The sequence below is a fragment of the Bufo bufo genome, chromosome 2 (assembly GCF_905171765.1).
Source record: "Bufo bufo chromosome 2, aBufBuf1.1, whole genome shotgun sequence".
Taxonomy (NCBI): Eukaryota; Metazoa; Chordata; class Amphibia; order Anura; family Bufonidae; genus Bufo; species Bufo bufo.
The window spans coordinates 91,766,892-91,788,015 of NC_053390.1; the positions used below are offsets into that span (position 1 = coordinate 91,766,892).

A 21,124-nucleotide genomic window follows, 5' to 3' on the forward strand; every position below is an offset into this window, starting at 1 on the left:
TGGGGCTGATGGAGCTCCGCTATTTTCGGCGCTCCCATATGAATGATTGCAGGGTGGCCATGCATGCTTGGTGCGACCTCCGTCACTTTGCAGGCTCAGTTCTAAAGACAGGTGCGGGTCCCCAGAGGTGGGAACCGCACCTATCGGACATTGGTGGCATATCCTAACGATATGCCCCCAATGTCTGAGGTGAGTCAACCCCTTTAATTATGCCAGCTTTTAGTTGGCTTACTTTAGACCATTCATTTGTGCTAAAAGACTTGTGCACGCCGCTGTCTTCCACAAGTCGCAAAACTGGGCTTTGTGACTATTTGAAAAAGAAAAAAATGGAGACATTACATTTTTACACCACTCACTCCAATTTTGATAAGTTGGCGCTGTTCGTCTGTGGCGATTGGATTTAACCCGAATTTATCAACTGCGAAATTGAAGCAACATCGTGTTAGGCTTAAAGGGGATGTCTCATTAGGACTACTTATCTCGGATCTGCAGGGGTCTGACACTGGGGGCCCCCACCAATCACGAAAATGGGAGCCCATGTTCCCAGGACAGCACAGGTCTCCGTTCTCGTAATTGGCAGAGACCCAAGTGGTCAGACTTCTGCCAATCAGACACTTATTCTCTATACTGTGGATAGGGGAGAAGTTGTCTCAATGGGACAACCCCTTTAATGATGCACTAAATTTATCAACCATTGTGTGACATTTGATACACTTGTCACAAATTAAGGCAACAGAGTTTCCTGCAAAATGGACCATAAAAATTCCTTCCAATAATTCTTTTTGCCGCCCCCTTTCATTTCTATGGCATTGCTGTAAATGGCGGAGCGCTGGCTCGGCTATTTCCATCAGAAGTGAATGGAGCGGTATCTACACTTGCGTAGTGCCCTTCTCACTCATTTCTATAGGATTTCAGAAAATAGCCAAGAACTCAGCTCGGGTATTTTTGGCACTCCCATAAAAATGAATAGAGGATAGCCACAAATATGTGGTCCACTTTCTTTCACTCTACGGGCTCTGTTTTAGAGATAGCTGCAGGCGATCTGGGACCCGCACTTATCAGACATCGGTGGCACATCCTAGCAATGAGATGACATCTCCAGCCAGAAAAGAGATGCAACAACGTTAGTAAGGGTTAATGCACATGTTGTGGATTATGTGCAGTTTTTCAGTGTGGATTTTCGTGAAGGAAAAAAAAACACTGCCTAATTTAGTACCAGAAAAGTGAATGAGATTTGGCAAAGTTCATGTACACTGCATATTTTTTCAGTGCGGAAATTGACCAGCTGTGCAGATTCCGAAATCCCCAGCATGGCAATTGTTTCTTCGGGTTTTTAGCGCAGTTTTCACCTTTTATTTTGCAAAAGATGAAACTGGGGTAAAAATCGGCATCAAAATCTGCAAGCAACACATGCAGATTTTGGTGCAGAAATGCTGAAAAATCCATGCAGAAAATGTGTAAACTTGCATCCATTTGTGTGCCCCAGTATACTCAGAGTCTCCTGTCAGGCGCCCACCCAACCTCTCATATCAGGAAGGAAAATATGAATTTTCCCTGCTCCATTCTATCCCCAGAACCATATCCCACATAAATTACACACAAGATTCCAGAGACAGCATTCCAGGATTTTTTTTTTATTTTGGCACAATTATATATAAAATTGGACACTGGGTGCTGGCTTGCAGCATTCGTTGCATTTATTAAAGCCTATGTCATATCTCGGACTCGGTACAACCTTTCATGGTCAGATCCAAGATCATTCATTCAAAGGCGATGCCTCAGACATTCACTTAACATTGGTTTGTGATTCATAAGGATTTTCAAAGTAAAAAAATACTTCTACATATATCCCTGTGTACAAAAGGACAAGTATTCAGCTTCATGGGCAATTATCAGATAAATATATGTACATTTGTTGAAACGACAACAAAAAAGAAAAGAAAAAAAAAAAAGAGAGACAGCACGCTTTCCCAAATAAGTTACAGTAAAAAATACAGGTTTATCATCTTGTTGGCGCAAAGTGCAAAATATAGGGCAGAGGCTACATTCACACTAGCGTTTTAGTTTTCCAGTATTGAGATCCGTCATAGGGGCTCAATACCGGGAAAAAAAACGCTTCAGTTTTGTCCCCATTCATTGTCAATGGGGACAAAATTGAACAGCACAGAACGGAACACTCCAAAATGCATTCCGTTCCGTTTAGTTGCGTTCCCAGACCGGAGAGCAAACCGCAACGTGTTGTAGTTTGCTTTCCGTCATGGGATGTGGAGCAAGACTGATCCGGTATGACCCACAACGCAAGTCAATGGGGTCGGATCTGTTTTCTCTGATACAATAAAAACTGATAGGTCCCCCATTGACTTTCAATGGAGTTAATGATGGATCTGTCTTGGGATAATACAACCGGATCCGTACATAACGGATGCAAATCGTTGTATTATCAGTAACGGAAGCATTTTTGCTGAACCCTGCCGGATCCAGCAAAAACGCTAGTGTGAAAGTAGCCAGAGTCCTGAGGACCGTCTGTAGAGACAAAACTTTCTGTTTCCCATCAAAACCAATCACAAAGCAGCTTTTAGTCTTCTAGAAGCCTGTGAGAAATGAAAGCTGCGCTGCGATTGGCTGCTAAGGGAAACAAAGACACTTTTTCTTTGAGACAGTTTCATAAATGTCCGCCGTTGTGTTTTTTGGTAACCAGTGTATGCCCGATTGTCAAGTAATTCACAGTACCACACCTGGGTACGGCTAGGTAGTTTCCAGTATGGTCAATGAGGTTTGTCCTTCGCGTGTCCGTTCTGGAGAGCTTTTCCATTCTGATGCGTTTTCGGCAGTCTTTGCCCCTTGATGTAGGCGTGAAACCAGAAATGGAGGAACAGGACTAAGAAGATGAGTCCATATAGCCAAATGACGTATAAGAAAACCGGAAACTGGTACGGACAATCTTTCAGGAAGAAGAACTGCCCGATATGGAAAGTGACCAAGATAAACTGTGTCTAGGAGGGGAAAAAAAGGAGGGAAATGAGTAACATTTATCAGCCTCATTGTTTCCGATCCAACCATACCATGTGGTCCTATCACTCTACACCAGTTTTCTGGCTTAAAGGGCATTAAAACCCCTATAATGACCCCCGCCAATGCCCGGGCCCCTCAGGTTATACTTTCCTCACTCCCCGGCACCCGCATTGCTTCTCTGCATCTTGCAGGTGACGCTAGGGAGGCTCGTCCCCATCGCGGCCTGCTATTGACTACCCCCCCCCCCCAACCACCCCTGGATGTTTTGATCCACACAATGGGGAGATGCAGCTGCGGCCATGCGGGGATCAGAAGCAACGCAGATGCCAGGGAGCGGGGTAAGTATAACCTGAGAGGACCAAGCATTAGGGGGAGGGGGGGTCATTATAAGCGTTGGATAACCCCTTTAAAGTCATAAACCTGAAGTTTGCAACTTTTTACATGCCGCTGTGCCTAAAGCTAGTTTCACACTAGCAATAAATTCTTCCAGGAGAGGAACAGCTTGTTGAAAGACATAGCATCCGACATAGTCGGAAAAGGCCGGAGCATCACCAGACCCCATTGACCATAATGGGACTCCATAGGGAACTGGCCTGTTTCCAGCATTAGTGCCGGGATTCGGCTGGACAAATACTGCTGCAAGTACTAATGCCGGAAAACAGGCTAGATCCCTGCCGAATCCCATTATAGTCAATGGGCTTTGGCGGCTCAAGTAGTATCATGCTGTGCCAGATACATTGTCTTCCGACAGACCGGAAGCATTTACCACTAGTGTGAAACTAGCCTTAATTCTATTCACAAGTGCCAATTCTATGCCACCCTGGCCACTTTCCAAAAAGGGGGCCGGGTCAGAGTTGCCAAACAGAATTTTTCTTTTTTCTTGACAACTTATCCCAAAATCATGGACAGCCAACATTTTTACGGACAAATTGGAAAAGTATAATGAATGATGAAGATAAGTAATCCATGTCTATAGCTCAATATACTGATAGTAAATTACCAGCATTTACTGTGAGCTGTAAAATACGGATTACCACCAAAATAATCTAGGTAAGAACCACTAGCCTGAAGAAAAAAAAAAAAAAAAAACTATTTTTTTTTCCGACACAGGAAAAAAAAGTCACCTACTTTTACGGACTCTCAGCCATAGCAACGTGCCCCTGCGCTTTGGGATGTGCTGACTGACCCCCTTTTTCTCTGCAGTTCGTGCTGGAGGTGTGGCTGCCTCCCCAGTCGTGCACTCCTGACCAGCTCGTCTGTCCCATAGGTTGATTTTAATTAGTGTTAGTATATAGCTTGGCCTGCTCCCCCCTCACTCACTAAAGCCATCTGGCACCAGGAGAGAGATAGTGTGTGGACTCTCATTGCAGTCCTTGGTGACCATGTGGTGCCAGGGGTGGTGTGGAGTGGGCCCGGCATGCATGCTGGCAACTGCTTTCCCTGGAGATAATGGAGGCCATTTTGGCACCGAAAATGACAGAAATTCAGGCGGATCCAGCATGTAAGTGGAACCTGCACTTTCTGAATTATATGATAGCCGCTATGACACATAACAGGTATATTTAGTGTTAGGAACCTGTCTAACTAGAGATTGCCTTGACGTTCGGCAGACGGGCTCAAATAATTTTGTACAAAACGATTTGCCAAGTATCTCTAACTTATTAGTTCAGCATTTGCAATTATGATGCAATTTTGTACTTTATTTGGTTTGCAGTGAGCTGTTGCATTGCTTGTTTTGTTTAACAGTCTTGTTCTCAGCCATAGCAACGTGCCCCTGCAGTTTGGGATGTGCTGACTGACCCCCTTTTTCTCTACTTTTACGGACTGTCCAGAAATTTGTGGACTCATCCACAATACAGATAAGAATAGGACCTGCTGCTCTATAATTTGCAGAACGGCCACATGGCTCCATATACTGTCCCATAGAAATGAATGGGTCAGTGTTCCGTCCGCAAAAATGTAGATAGCACATTAAAGAAAAATACAGTGATGTGGATGTTGGAGTCAGTGTTGGTGTAGTGAAGTAGGTCCTCCATTTTCGGGATATCCCCCTTTAACGGCCAGGATGAGGACGTGTCATTTCCAAAGGAAAGGATCCTATTGTCCTCGGGCAGACCGTAAAAACATAATTCATAATTATTTCCCTTTATATAAAATCAGTGTTTTTTTTATTGTTGGATTGCATCACCCAACATGGGAAATGATGTAAATTCACCTGCAGTAAAATTAACCACTAGCAATACAAATGCAGAAGTGTGTTCTATAAATGCGTTTCATCTGTGACATTACGTACCAGCTGGATAGAGGTCATGTACTTTTTCCACCACAGGTACTTCTGGTAAGCAGGTCCCAGTGCAGAGAGTCCATAGTAGCTGTACATGATCACGTGCACTACACTGTTCACCAGCGCGTGGAATGTGCCCAAACCACCTGATCGAGAAGAGACATGGAAAATAGTGACATACTAGAAGCATGAAGAACAAGGAAAGGTCACACAAGTGCTTTGCTTTTCAAAAGAGATGAGAAAAATTATCCTAATGAAGGTCAAAGACTGACTGGTTCCATTACAACAAATGACCAAACAACTAGGACTCTGTTCATCTTAAAGGGCTATTGTCACCCCCCAAACAGCAATTTTCAGTATTGGACTTAATATAATTGCTAATGTGCGCAGAGTCCATTAATACCCCTCTTACCTCTGGCTGTGCTTTAAATTCTTTAAAAATAGTACTTTTGTGATATGCAAATTTCTTCACTACCAGCAAGCAAGTTGGGCGGACTTGCTGGTAGCTGCCGCTTCCTCGGTCTAAAAAAGCGCCCCCTCCACTTGATTGACAGGGCCAGCGAGCGTTCTCCTCCTTCCGCTGGCCCTGTCTACAGCTGAAATCCCGCGCCTGCGCCGTATCGGTCCTCATTCGGCGCAGGCGCTCTGAGAGAAGGACGCTCGCTTGGCTGCTCCTTCCTCAGTGCGCCTGCGGCGATAACGTCAGTCCTACACCCGAATGAGGACCGGTACGGCGCAGGCGCGGGATTTTATGGGCAGAGAGAGCCAGTGAGAGGAGGAGAGCACTCGCTGGCCCTGTCAATCAAGCGGAAGAGGGGACGTTTTTTTCTACCGAGGATGCGGCGGCTACCAGCAAGTCCGCCAAACTTGTTGGTAGTGAAGAAATTTTCATATCACAAAAGTACTATTTTTAAGAATTTAAAGCACAGCCAGCGGTAAGAGGGGTATATATGGACTCTGCGTACATTAGCAATTATATTAAGTCCAATACTGAAAATTGCTGTTTGGGGGGTGACAGAAGCCCTTTAAGGTTCTGGTTTCTGTTAAATATCGTGAGAAGACTTAAAAAATAAAATAAAAATTCCCATCGAACTGCAGTGACGTTAATTGGAAGTCTTGTCAGGTTTCCGTTGGGTTTCCTTTATACTGGAAACCTGACAGAAACCAATGACCCCGATGTGAACAAAAAACATTACATTTCACAAAAGGTCTGACTTAAAGGGAACCTGTCTGTAGGTTTGGGGGTCACTAAACCACCAGTATATCCTTCTGCAGCTAGGTTTTAGAGTTTCATCTCTGCCTATATCAAAACCACCCATTGCTGCATTGTTGAAAGGCATCTGTCAGCAGATATGTCCCTATGACACTGGCTGACCTGTTACATGGGCGCTTGGCAGCTGAAGACATCTGTGTTGGTCCCATGTCCATATGTGTCCGCATTGCTGAGAAAAATGATGTTTTAATATATGCAAATGAGCCTCTAGGAGCAACGAGGGCGTTGCTGTTACACCTAGAGGCTCCGCTCTCTCTGCAACTGCCACGCCATCTGCATGTTGATTGACAGGCCCAGAAGTGGTAATGTTTTCACGGTCGTGCCCTACCAATCAAAATGCACAGGGTGCAACATTTGCAGAGAAATCAGAGCCTCTAGGCACGGGCGTCGTTAGGTCAAAACATTCGGGGCTTGAGCCCCGAATGTTTTGACCAGTTTACCGAATGATTGCTGGCTTCTCAGCAATGTGGGCACATAACCATGGGACCAACACAGATTCCTTCTGCTGCCAAGAGCACATGTGACAGGAGAGACCATTTCATAGGTCCAAATCTGAGGACAGATGCCCTTTAAGCTAAAGAAAACCCGAATCATCATAGAGGAGTTTGAGACTTGTTTCCATCTACTTTGGGCACATGTGAATAGCATATGGCTGATGAAGCAGAGTACAATACACTCCACTTAAAGGTGTTGTCTCCCTTTAGCAACTGGCATTTTTCATGTAGAGGAAGTTAATGCAAGGCACTTACTAATGTATTGCGATTGTCCATATTGCATCCTTTGAAGACTTGATTCATTTTTCCATCACATTATACACTGCTTGTTTCCATGGTTACGAACACCCTGTAATCCAGCAGCGGTGGTCGCTCTTTCACACTATAGAAAAAAACAGTATCAAGGTGGCTGCCTTTTCCTATAGTGTACAAGCACGGTCACCACTGCTGGATTGGTGGTCGTAACCCATGGATATGATGGAAAAATGAATCCAGCCAGCAAAGAAGCCGATATGGACAATCACAATACATTAGTGAGTGCCTTGTATTAACTTTTTCTACAGGATAAATGCTATTTGCTGAAGTAAGACAAGCCCTTTAACGGCACATGTTATACCCCAGCTGCATAAGGACACGGTGGTGGTCTACTGGCCCCAAACCTACTTCCAGGTTCCTTTTATGAAGAACATATGGATGTTCGAGAGTAGCTCAGGCTCCAGAACCACTCAGCTCTTCCCATTGTGCAGTGGACGGAGCTGGTTACGGCAGCACCGCTCCCATTGAAGTGAATGGTAGTGCTGCTACAAGCTCTGTCCAATGGGCGGTGCTGTATAGTTCCGGCACCAAAATTAAGGGCCCTTTACACGGGCCAAGAATCTTATAGATAATCATTAACAAGCGTTCATAGCGATTATCTGCCGGTGTAACTGTACCGCTGATTACAGAACGCTCGTTCATCGGGTAATGTGATCATTTGTGCATGCACAAAAAATCTTCCTTTGCTGGCAGCAGATCTCACTGTGTAATCACGATCTGCTGTTGGCAAACAATAAGTCAGTTTGGGATAGAGCGATGGCATTAGTGATCACTCCTCCCCATAATCTGGAGGAGATCGTTGCATGTAAATGCAGTGGTCTCCTCCACCATTGAGCAGCAGATTGTCAGGAAGGAATGCTCATTTCCGGATAATTTGCTGCTCTGTTGACCTTTACTCTGAAATAGTCGATTGGCAGGAGGGCAGTGAGACGTACCATGACGATCAGGGATTTGGGGCCTACCCTGATGATAGGCCATCAATAGTAAGAGTGGACAACTGTCACAGTCCCTCCCATGACAGAGGTTAGAAGATCTGAGAGACTGGCGGCAGGAGAGGTTATCTGACAGTCTCTCTGTTTTCACTTATTGCAGTGTTGTTGTTGTTGTTGTTAGAAATGACCACACCTCTTATCCCAGGTGCAGCTGGTTGTCATTACTGCTCTCTATTTAGTCTGGACTCGCACTTCATACCATGTGGTTGATATTCTCTGCCTAAAGTTGGAAGAGCTGGTGTGATGTTTTCATCCGAGTTCCTGCTCATCCATTTTCTATTGAAGATAAGTTTGCTTCTCTTGGTATTTTGTTGCTCTCATTTGCTCATTGTTTACTAAGCCTCGGGGAGACGCTGGTTCGTTCGTCTGGGAAGGAACCAGTAGTCTCAGACCCTGTCACTAATACTAGGGATTTTCAGGGTTTCTAGGGCCTAGGTTTCCAGTGTGTTAATATTCCCACCTTTAGGGTCTATTCATACTGACTGGAGTCAGGGCTAGGTTTAGGGTTTCCATAGGTGGTCACCATTTCCCTTTTCCTAGCCTTGAGGCCTCCCCTCCCCCTACACTGTGACAACAACCCCTTTTAACCACTTAAGGACCACAGGTTTATACCCCCCTAGTGACCAGGCCCTTTTTTACAAATCGGCACTTCACAACCTTAGCGGTTTATTGCTCGGTCATGCAACTTACCACCCAAATGAATTTTACCTCCTTTTCTTCTCACTCATTTGGTGGTATTTCATTGCTGCTGACATTTTTACTTTTTTTGTTATTAATCGAAATTTAACGATTTTTTTTGCAAAAAAATGAAATTTTTCACTTTCAGTTGCAAAATTTTGCAAAAAAAACGACATCCATATCAAAATGTGTAAAAAATGACCGGTGAAATCCGAAAGGTGCTCTTTGGAATGTGGGCCCCCTTGCCCACCTCGGCTGCAAAAAAGTGCCACACATGTGGTATCGCCGTATTCAGGAGAAGTTGGGCAATGTGTTTTGGGGTGTCATTTTACATATACCCATGCTGGGTGAGATAAATATCTTGGTCAAATGCCAACTTTGTATAAAAAAATGGGAAAAGTTGTCTTTTGCCAAGATATTTCTCTCACCCAGCATGGGTATATGTAAAATGACACCCCAAAACACATTCCCCAACTTCTCCTGAGTACGGAGATACCAGATGTGTGACACTTTTTTGCAGCCTAGGTGGGCAAAGGGGCCCATATTCCAAAGAGCACCTTTCGGATTTCACCGGTCATTTTTTTTACACATTTTGATTTCAAACTTCTTACCACACATTTGGGCCCCTAGAATGCCAGGGCAGTATAACTACTCCACAAGTGACACCATTTTAGAAAGAAGACACCCCAAGGTATTTCGTTATGGGCATAGTGAGTTCATGGAAGTTTTTATTTTTTGTCACAAGTTAGTGGAATATGAGACTTTGTAATAAAAAAAAATAAAAAATAAAAAATTCTAGGAACTCGCCATGCCCATCACGGAATACCTTGGGGTGTCTTCTTTCCAAAATGGGGTCACATGTGGGGTATTTATACTGCCCTGGCATTTTAGGGGCCCTAAAGCGTGAGAAGAAGTCTGGAATATAAATGTCTAAAAATTTTTACGCATTTGGATTCCGTGAGGGGTATGGTGAGTTCATGTGAGATTTTATTTTTTGACACAAGTTAGTGGAATATGAGACTTTGTAATAAAAAAAAAAATATTTCCGCTAACTTGGGCCAAAAAAATGTCTGAATGGAGCCTTACAGGGGGGTGATCAATGACAGGGGGGTGATCAGGGAGTCTATATGGGGTGATCACCCCCCTGTCATTGATCACCCCCCTATAAGGCTCCATTCAGATGTCCGTATGTGTTTTGCGGATCCGATCCATGTATCCGTGGATCCGTAAAAAACATACGGACATCTGAATGGAGCCTTACAGGGGGGTGATCAATGACAGGGGGGTGATCAATGACAGGGGGGTGATCAGGGAGTCTATATGGGGTGATCACCCCCCTGTCATTGATCACCCCCCTATAAGGCTCCATTCAGATGTCCGTATGTGTTTTGCGGATCCGATCCATGTATCCGTGGATCCGTAAAAAACATACGGACATCTGAATGGAGCCTTACAGGGGGGTGATCAATGACAGGGGGGTGATCAGGGAGTCTATATGGGGTGATGACCCCCCTGTCATTGATCACCCCCCTATAAGGCTCCATTCAGATGTCCATATGTGTTTTGCGGATCCGATCCGTGGATCCGTAAAAAACATACGGACGTCTGAATGGAGCCTTACAGGGGAATGATCAATGACAGGGGGGTGATCAGGGAGTCTATATGGGGTGATCAGTGGTTCATAAGGGGTTAATAAGTGACAGGGGGGGTGTAGTGTAGTGTAGTGTAGTGGTGTTTGGTGCTACTTTACTGAGCTGCCTGTGTCCTCTGGTGGTCGATCCAAACAAAAGGGACCACCAGAGGACCAGGTAGCAGGTATATTAGACGCTGTTATCAAAACAGCGTCTAATATACCTGTTAGGGGTTAAAAAAAAATCACATCTCCAGCCTGCCAGCGAACGATCGCCGCTGGCAGGCTGGAGATCCACTCGTTTACCTTCCGATCCTGTGAGCGCGCGCGCCTGTGTGCGCGCGTTCACAGGAAATCTCGGCTCACGCTAGATGACGCCAATCGGCGTTAGCCTAGCCTGGGGGAGCCGCCGCAATGACGCCTTTCGGCGTTACAGTTGCGGGAAGTGGTTAAGATGTTTGTATACTACTTAAAATTTCTTTCCTGTGTGATGACCTGGCCAGTAAGTGGACCATGTATAGCATGGACGTTCAGAGGCAATTATTAGTGATGAGCAGCAGGGGCAATATTCGAATTCACGATATTATATTCTTGATTGCGAAAATTGGCAATGTAATATTCGCATAACGCGTGCAAAATACAGGTGTGGGTCACGGCAGAACATTAAATTAGCTTTATATACAGATAGAGTGCTCCAATATATTTGCACTTGCACATACATATACACACACACACACACACACACACACATACATACATACATACATATATACTGTCTAATGTAATACAACAAAGCACAGAGCACAGCAATGACACTGCTGTCTCTTTCATAACTGCAATAAACTTTAGAAAATGGCTGCTGGGGAGTTTCTTATATAGTAAGGGGTAGGCAACTTTTCTATTGGTTGCTAGGGATGTTGCTAAGCTATGACAAGGCCTTCTCATTGGCCCACAAGCTAGAAGAAGGGAGGGATGATCACCTGATGTGTACTGTGTTAAAAAAACACCACAATATTCGATTTTACAAATATATAGCGCTATATTCTAAATAGTAGCGAATTCTCGAAGTGCTGATATTTGCGATTGAAATTCGCTATTCGCATATTCGCGCTCAACACTAGCAATAATCACCATACAGTGATTTTCCAACATGTTGGAACATTTTCAATCATACAATCCTTCCTTTTGAATGTACAGGGTGGGCTATTTATATGGATACACCTTAATAAAATGGGAATGGTTGGTGATATTAACTTCCTGTTTGTGGCACATTAGTATATGTGAGGGGGGAAACTTTTCAAGATGGGTGGTGACCATGGCGGCCATTTTGAAGTCGGCCATTTTGAATCCAACTTTTGTTTTTTCAATAGGAAGAGGGTCATGTGACACATCAAACTTATTGGGAATTACACAAGAAAAACAATGGTGTTCTTGGTTTTAACGTAACTTTATTCTTTCATGAGTTATTTACAAGTTTCTCTTTGTTTACAGCCATTGACATGTCGCCGAGGTTAACATGTGAGGAGCGGATAGAAATTGTGTTGATGTCTGGTGAACGCAGTAACCGGGTCATTGCAGCAGATTTCAATGCAAGACACCCTACGAGACCACCCATCTCCCATGCTACAGTTATCAAACTGCTTGATAAGTTTTGTGAAACTGGTACAGTGTTGGATTTGCCAAAATGTGGACGCATGAAATCTGTCTCTAATAAAGAAACATCAGTGGCTGTCCTAGCTTCATTCAGCAAGAGCCCACAGCGTAGCACTCGCCGCATGTCACTGGAGAGTGGCATTAGTCGAACATCCCTTCGGCGGATATTAGCTACTCACAAATGGCACCCTTACAAACTCCAGCTACTGCAGCATCTCAACGAGGATGACCCAGATCGGCGCACTGAATTTGCAGAATGGGCAAAACAAAAATTGGAACAGGACCCTCAGTTTACGCAGAAGATTTTGTTCAGTGATGAGGCAAACTTTTATGTGAATGGTGAAGTTAACAAACAAAACCACCGCTATTGGCCTTACACTAACCCACATTGGATAGATCCCTCCAAGACTGTTGGAACAAAAAAATTGATGGTATGGTGTGGTATATGGGGTACAAAGATAGTGGGGCCATTCTTCATCAATGGAAACCTCAAGGCCACTGGATATGCAAAATTGCTACATGATGATGTGTTTCCCTCTTTATGCACTGAAGCTGGCACGTTCCCTGAGTTTTTCCAGCAAGATGGTGCACCACCACATTATGGGTGTCAGCTCCGAGCATTCCTAGATGAACAGTTTCCTGGAAAGTGGATTGGTCGTCGTGGGCCAGTTGAATGGCCCCCAAGGTCTCCCGATCTGACCCCCTTAGACTTTTATCTTTGGGGTCATCTGAAGGCAATTGTCTATGCTGTGAAGATACGAGATGTGCAGCACCTGAAACTACGGATACTGGAAGCCTGTGCTAGCATTTCTCCTGCGGTGTTGCTATCAGTGTGTGAAGAGTGGGAGAAGAGGGTTGCATTGACAATCCAACACAATGGGCAGCACATTGAACACATTTTATAAGTGGTCAGAAACTTGTAAATAACTCATGAAAGAATAAAGTTACGTTAAAACCAAGCACACCATTGTTTTTCTTGTGAAATTCCCAATAAGTTTGATGTGTCACATGACCCTCTTCCTATTGAAAAAACAAAAGTTGGATTCAAAATGTCCGACTTTAAAATGGCTGCCATGGTCACCACCCATCTTGAAAAGTTTCCCCCCTCACATATACTAATGTGCCACAAACAGGAAATTAATATCAACAACCATTCCCATTTTATTAAGGTGTATCCATATAAATGGCCCACCCTGTAGATTGTAAAATTGCTGTGCCAGGAACATGGCCAGAACAGCCAGGAGTGGAAGACTCACTAGTAGATGATTCACTGAGGAAACACGTCTCCAAGACATCTGAACAGACCTTACATTTCAATATAAAAAAAATTATACAATACAAGAAAGTCATTCATCCGTAAGCAGTGTATGAGATCAGAAAAAATAGGGTGTGACATTTTCCAGAAACAGCACCAAATCTATCCATGAGAAGTGTATGGTCAAATAGATCAACTTACCAGCAGCAAACTTCACGCCAAACCACCAGGTCCACGGCATGATGGAGTGGTGGTACACATGCAGGAATGTGATCTGACTGTTCTTCTTACGCAAAACAAAAAAGATCTGAAAAAGAAATATTGTGCGCTGTTAAATCAGTTCTACATTATTAAAAGGGGTTCTCCGGACATATCCCCATTTTCACCCAGGCAGGCCCTCCGACTTGAGCATCGGAGCAGTTCATGCTCCGATGCTCTCCTTTGCCCTGCTCTGAACCGCACAGGGCAAAGGCATTTTCTAGAGTTCCGGTGACGTACCTTAGGGCTGCCAGGCGGAGGCTTCTGCCCAGCAGTGAGCCCAGTGATGTCACAGGCACTGATGGGCTAGGGCAGCACTAAAGCCGGCCCATCAGAGCCGGTGAAGTCACCGAACACACTGCTGGGCGGAAGCATCCACCCGGCAGTGTGTTATTGTGAATAAAAGAGCCCGTGCCCTGCATGATGCTAACATCAGGGGGGCTGCCTGGGTGAAATTATGAGTATGTCCGGGTTCAGCAGGCTTGCACCATATACCACTGAAACCAGTGATTGGCTGCAGTGGTCACATGTGATATATGGGTACGCTATCCCTGCAGCCAAAACATGACATTGTGGCTGCAGTGGCGGTGCTGGAATAGAGGGGGTTTGGGCATAGGAGTCCAGTGCGTGGTCTTATCAATGATTGACACTCTTCCCTGTGTACAGAGATAGCTGTCAATCACTAATTATATATCACAGGTACATATGTACTAGATTCCTTTGGGTACATTCACACTGACAGTGGAAACCTGCCATAAACATGGCAGTCTACGGGGTTATCCATATGGCCTATTTTGCCCAGTGAATAATAACATAGTAACATAGTACATACAGCCGAAAAAAGACATTTGTCCATCCAGTTCGGCCTGTCATCCTGCAAGTTGATCCAGAGGAAGGCAAAAAAACCCTGTGAGGTAGAAGCCAATTTTCCTCACTTTAGGGGAATAAAAAATAGTGACAAAAAAAATATATAACATTACTTACTTTTGGCCGTTTTCACTGCCAGACGAGCCCGATTTAAATAATTGGGCCTATTTTTAATGGTCATTTAGACAGACTATGGGAAAAATTGTTTTTTAAAAAACCCTCACCACAGGCTTGCGCAGGAACATTCACTCTGCACTGAAAGCAGCAGGGCCTGAGGCTCCCAGAGTCATGATGTCACATGATTACACTGGGAGCTTCAGGTCCTGCTGCCTCCAGTGTGGAGTGGGTGTTCTCACATGTGCCTGTGGTGAGGAGAGTATTCTTTATCTTGCTCTATAGTAGGTGACGAGCCATTGGGCTGTCATTACAATGGGGCACAAAAGGGGGCCATAATATTTACGGGAAGCAATAAGAGGGGCATAATATATACGGTGGGCAAAATTTATGCTAACTGCACCACAGAGGGGCAATATTTTTATTGGATGTACTAAGGGGGAATAATATAAACCGGGGGGGGGGGTTTGAGGGGGCGCACTATGAGGTGATATTTTATTTTAGAGATTATAATTATATATATACTGTATATGTATATATATACATATATATATATATATATATATATATATATATACATATATATACATATACACACACACACACACACACTAAGGGCACTTTGGAGGGGCATAATATATACTAAGGGGACTGCTGGGGTTGGGGTTTTAAAGAAAAGCCAATGAAAATCATCCATTTTTAATGTCCGGCCAGAAAGTGGATGCACGCACTAATGCAAAATGGGCACGAAAAATGTATTTTTTTTACAGTCATGTGAATGTACCGTTATACGCACTGCTATAGCTTTGATAAGCACTTAGCTCCAAGAAGTACAGTAATAGCTTCATTGAATGAGATGAACATGTATAACCTTATCGGGCTATACTTACAGTGTCAAGTAACTCTATAAACTTGGAGAAGTAGAAGAGCCAGCATGTCCAGGCCATCTGCAGAAGGAGAACAGAGGAGACCAATTATGATTTTGCACTGCTCCTTTACATTATTATCTCCCTTCGTCCTTGGTTATAAGTAGTGAAGCACACACCATTGTTCTTTCCACAATCTAGTCCAGGAAAAGGCCATGGATACAAAGAGCTTATTTAATTACACAGGCGTCGGGAGGACAAAGCTGTGTTTGAAATCGCTTACAAGTATGTTCATATGCTCCCCCCCCGTATGTTTTCAGCCGCACACGGGGAGGAGAAGCAGCAGCAGCGGTGCGGTGACCCGAAGCTGCACAGGTAGCAGGGAGACAGGCAAGTATATTCATTGTGAGGGGCCCAGTCATAAGGGGGAGCATTTTATAGTCTTGAATAACCCCTTTAAATAACCTGCCCCGATATATGGACATAGGTCAATTTCACAGGAGCGTATTCAGTCCGCACAAGACGCTCATCATGACAACAGTATTTCCAAGACTGAACGTTGGTCCTGTTTTTTTATATGATTTATAATGCTGTGCGTTGTGGCCCAACCCCAGCTGTACTGGATTGTACTCATAATGCAGTCAATAAAATTCAGTACAGCCAAGGTCTGGCCGAAACACACAGCATTATAAATCATTATAATGCCACAGGAGCAGTGTTCAGTCTGGGAAATACTGCCGTCACACAAAGCCTATTTCCCAGACTAAATACGCTCCTGTGAAATTGCCCATAGGCTGTTCGAGATGCTGTACACTGCCTATCTATAGTAGTATAGTCAGTGAAATGTGCCACATGTGCAGGGGTTGGGGGACTAGGGCCCCACCCTGGCTCAGGGGCCTACCAGGGGATTCATCTGCTCCCCTGTGGACCAGTTCAAGCCCGGGCTTGCACATGTTGCAAAAACCACCCTATTCACATATATGGAATCTGCTGCATGTAAATATGACCAATCTCTCCCTCGGCTGTTAGAAATACAGATGCAGCCTCAGTAGGAGATACATTTTGCCACTTTTAGGGCAAGTCCACACAGGACGGATATGCTGGGGATTTGCCACATGCAGTACCAGCAACGTGGATGACATGCTGCAGGAAAAAAAAAATCCATTAACAAACCGCCTTGCAGTGTGGAATTAAATCCGCAGGATATGAATTTATGCTGAGAATTTCACACCCTTTGCAACGCATGAGGTGAAATTCATGGCGGAAATGTCCTTTGTGGCCGCACCTTTAATGGGACAACACACCAAGAAATCTCAGAAAAAACTTCAGTCTGAAAAACGTTCTTAAAGCCCTAGATACAAGTTTTTGAAAAATCTTGGAGTGAGAACAGAAGACCCTCTCTCTTCCTTATCATGTCCAGGTCTGGATTGGTGAAATCTTTGGGTTTATGTTCCTCCGATGTCACTACAGACAGTAATACATAACGGTAATGTGATTTATAACTTTTTCTCCGTAAAGCATCCATTCTAAAAACTATTCTGAAAATGCCTCTATGACATTGTCCCCCTTATCAACACTCCATCACTACGTACAGGGGCACATGAGGATCCAGTGTCTTGGCATACAGGCTCCATGCACACAGTGGTGTCCTACGCATGACATCTTGGGCTACAGCTAAAAATCAAAGATTGTTTTGTCGGGACGCTGCATCGCAATGGAATTTAAGTCAATGTGGTTGCATTGTGACCACAAGTTGCGACAACCATAACATGCAATTTGCTTTCCCAAGACTTGCATGTCTTAGGGAAACCTATAGATTGCAATATAACCACATTCACTTTTACTATATTGCGATGTAGCATCCTGCGATTTATGGCTGCATAACCAATCACGTGACCAAAGTCACCATGCATCCCTAGCCTTAAAGGGGTTGTCCTATTTTGGATTTCTGTGGCATATCAATAGTATATGCCATAAAGATCAAAGAGGTAGGTCCCAGAGGAGAGACCTGCACCTATATTCAGAACAGGGCTCTGCCGTGAATGGAGAGGTGGTCGTGCATGCGCGGCATCCTCTCCGTTCACTGCTATAGGACTTCTGAAAATAGCTGAGCAGACGCACTTGGTTATTTTCAGGAGTCCCATAGCAGTGAATGAGAGAAAGCTGCACAAGAGCGGCCACCCCTTCATCCACCAGTGTGGAACCAAAGCGGCACTCAGCGTTTTTCTGTCCCACCACGGTGAATGGAGGGTGGCCGCTGTTTCTGAAGATAGAAGAGAGTCCCAGAGGCAAGACCTGCGCTTATCTGACATCTATGGCAAATTCTAAAAATATGCCATAAATGTCCTAGATGGAAGTATCCCTTTAATCTTATAAATTATTTTATAAATGGCTGGACCAAAACATTACACCCAGGCAGAGGTGAAAGAAAGGTGAAAGGTTAAAAAAATAAAATTAAAATAAATTCCCATTTTTAGACATTGAGGCAGTAAAAATGCAGGAAAGATGTGATAATCTGCATAAAATGTATATTATAAGGGAATATGTTTAACTGTAATCAGGGATTTCTGTGCAATGATTAACTGCTCCCAGTCACTCAGTCAAGTATCTGAATGATCATAAATCATTTACTCACCCTTAACGCCTGCGGTGATCTTGAGTAATCCACAATGTCACATCGAAAGGAGTAACCGGTAGCCCAGCCTGACATAAGGAACTAAACAAGAGCACATGGAATATGCAACACATCATTCAGTGTTAAGGGCATTGCTTCATTAATACTGTAAAATGCCTCTCCTTATGAACAATTATATTATTTACATTATATATTTTATACCTATTATGACCTATTACAGATGTCATAAAGGAGGGGGTCCATCCAATATTAACCACAGCATTAGTCAGGCATTGAAATTAATGACCAACCACCTAATACTACATCGGCATTTCCGCAGCCGCAGTTCTCTCTGGCAGTAGCAGTGTCTGGGCCATCTACAGTGTGTATACATGGTCATCATGGTGGCTTAGCAGTGCATTGGTGGACAGCAGCTCCCCAAGCTTGTGCGTGTTTCCTCCAGGCTGTAAGGTTCTCTCTTTACTCCCATAGAATTCAATGGAGAGAGTCCAGCCATGTATCATGCATCAGGCATTTTTATCATATCAAGTGGAAGCGCCAACCCTTTACAAGCAGTCCAACCCTTTACAAGTGATGGTCTATCCTCAGGATAGGCCCTCGCTATCTGATTGCCAGGAGAACACAACAGCCCACACCCACCGATCGGCTGTTCTGCAGTAGCTCCGCCGCTGGAGCTACACAACTCTGTCCGTTATGCAGTATATGGAGCCGATTACTGCAGTGCTGCTCCGATTTACTTCAATGGGAGCAGCACTGCAGTAACCAGGTCTGTCCATCGCACGGACCTGTGTAGTTCAGGTCCTGGAGCTACTGCACAACAGCTGATTGGCAGGTGTGTCAGAACCCTGTTGATCAGATAATAAAGACCTATCCTTAGGATAGACCATCCCCTTTAATTTGGGAACACTTGTCCTGTCTTAAAGGGGTTGTCCGGGTTCAGGGATGAACCCAGATATCAGCTGTTCTTTATTCTTTTACTACATATGAGTGGAGCCTCGGAGCATTTCCTTGCTGCGATGCCCCCTCTTGCATTGTGCTGCATCGCGGAGCACAAAGTCTGTTTACTGCCAGCGACGTACCGGGCTTCTCCTCACTATGCCAGACAGAGAATTCTGCCTAGCAGCGAGTCGGGTGATGTCACTGGCACAGATAGATGGTCTATAGCGCTGCCCTAGGCTGTTTTGGATGCAAAATAGTGACGTCACCAGGCTCAGTGCTAGGTGGAAGTCTCTGCCTAGCATAGTGAGGAGAACCCCGGTATGTCACCGGCAGTAAACAGACTTTGTGCTGTGCGATGCAGTGCAAGGCAGCAAAGAAATGCTCTGGTGCTCCACTCATATGGAGTAAAAGAATAAAGAACACCTGATATCAGCCCTGAAGCCGGACAACTCCTTTAAATCAAAAATTTGGTCAGAGACACAGTGATAGACAAAGCGGTCTAATTGAAGGATGCCCAGACCAGGGAGTTCTGCAGATATCACACAGGCTTTGGGAAGCTGAGCACCTGAATTCCCATGCAATTAATTGTAAAGTATACGTGCCTGAACTAGAAAATTTTTATTGTAAGCCCCACAATATGTATGGTGAATATATTTCCATATATTTTGCTTTACGGAATAAGTGTCTGTGTCCTGCATTTATTGCAAACTACTGAAAGCACTACTCAGACACCGGCTGCAAGACACAATGATATGGTCATCATTGCAAAATAGGAGAGAGAGCAGAAAGAAGCCAGAAGAACAACTGGGCTCTGTTCACACAGGCATTGGGGGCTTTGTTTGGAGCCTGTAGATTTGACAGCAAGAAGAGCATTGCATGCAGCACTATTCTGGTCTTCAAAACCAAGGAAAGCATGAGCAGCTCCGACAGACGCCATTATAAGTCAGTAGTAAGTTACAAATGAAAGTCTATAATATGTATTTGACAATTCCAGCACCATATAGATTATTTACTAAAAGGATAAGGATCTAAAATGTCACTTACTTCATAGCACATGTACAAAGAGAACAAAACCATGAATACATTATAGGCTGCCATTATGCCCTTTAGGTCAAACGGTTTCCTGTTCTCCATCAGCCTGGGTCCAAATGACGCAACAAAATAAATATATGCCCCTATCATGAGTGTTTGGGGGATTGGGGACGACATAAGTGGCCAGTCCTCCACCCGTGGATCTATCAAGACAGATGACAAAGAGAGAAATGTGATCATTCATTCATTCATTTCAAACATCAGGGAACAAATATTCACTTTTTTTTTTCTTTACACGAAATATAAAATGTTACAGAGCTAGAGTGCGTTGTGAGCAGCGGCGGACTGGCCATAAACCCTACACAGAAATTTCCGGGTGGGCCGATGCCCAGGGAGCTGCCCAAGGCCACCTCACGGCAGCTGGCCAGGTACATAAAGATCTGATGCTATCAGCATTAATTAATACCAGGAGTATCAGGTACTTATGTACCTTTCCAGCAGCCGCTGGTGCCCTTGTGAATGCTGCACTGTGGCATTTGGTTTTGCTGGGGCGGCATTTTGTGCTGCACTACGATATTGTTGTCCCTGCCTTCTGTCAATTTGAACTCTCCTACAACTTGGGGCCACTTTTAGTTTTTTTGTCCAGGGCCACTAAGTTCCCAATCTGCCCTGATTGCAAAAGTTATCTGAGTTAAAGCGGTTTTCCAGGAATACAATATTGATGGTCATCATTATCAGATTGCAAGAAAACAAAACACGTCCCACGGCGCGAATTACTGTCTACCAGTCACCAGGGTCAAGAAGGAATCTTTTAATGCAGCAATACA

General features: G+C 44.3%; 1 protein-coding gene across 1 annotated transcript in view; it reads right to left on the reverse strand.

The window, feature by feature from the left end:
* Positions 1 to 2,162: 2,162 nt before the first annotated feature.
* Positions 2,163 to 21,124, reverse strand: part of ELOVL7 (ELOVL fatty acid elongase 7) — a 44,053-nt gene continuing 25,091 nt past the window's right edge. The window contains exons 3-8 of the mRNA XM_040420171.1: positions 20,310 to 20,500; positions 18,327 to 18,407; positions 15,716 to 15,772; positions 13,788 to 13,893; positions 5,306 to 5,442; positions 2,163 to 2,993 (exon numbers count right to left, since the gene is read on the reverse strand). Of these exons, the coding sequence (XP_040276105.1) occupies positions 2,766 to 2,993; positions 5,306 to 5,442; positions 13,788 to 13,893; positions 15,716 to 15,772; positions 18,327 to 18,407; positions 20,310 to 20,500 (800 nt within the window). The 3' untranslated portion in view covers positions 2,163 to 2,765. The remainder of the gene's footprint in view (positions 2,994 to 5,305; positions 5,443 to 13,787; positions 13,894 to 15,715; positions 15,773 to 18,326; positions 18,408 to 20,309; positions 20,501 to 21,124) is intronic.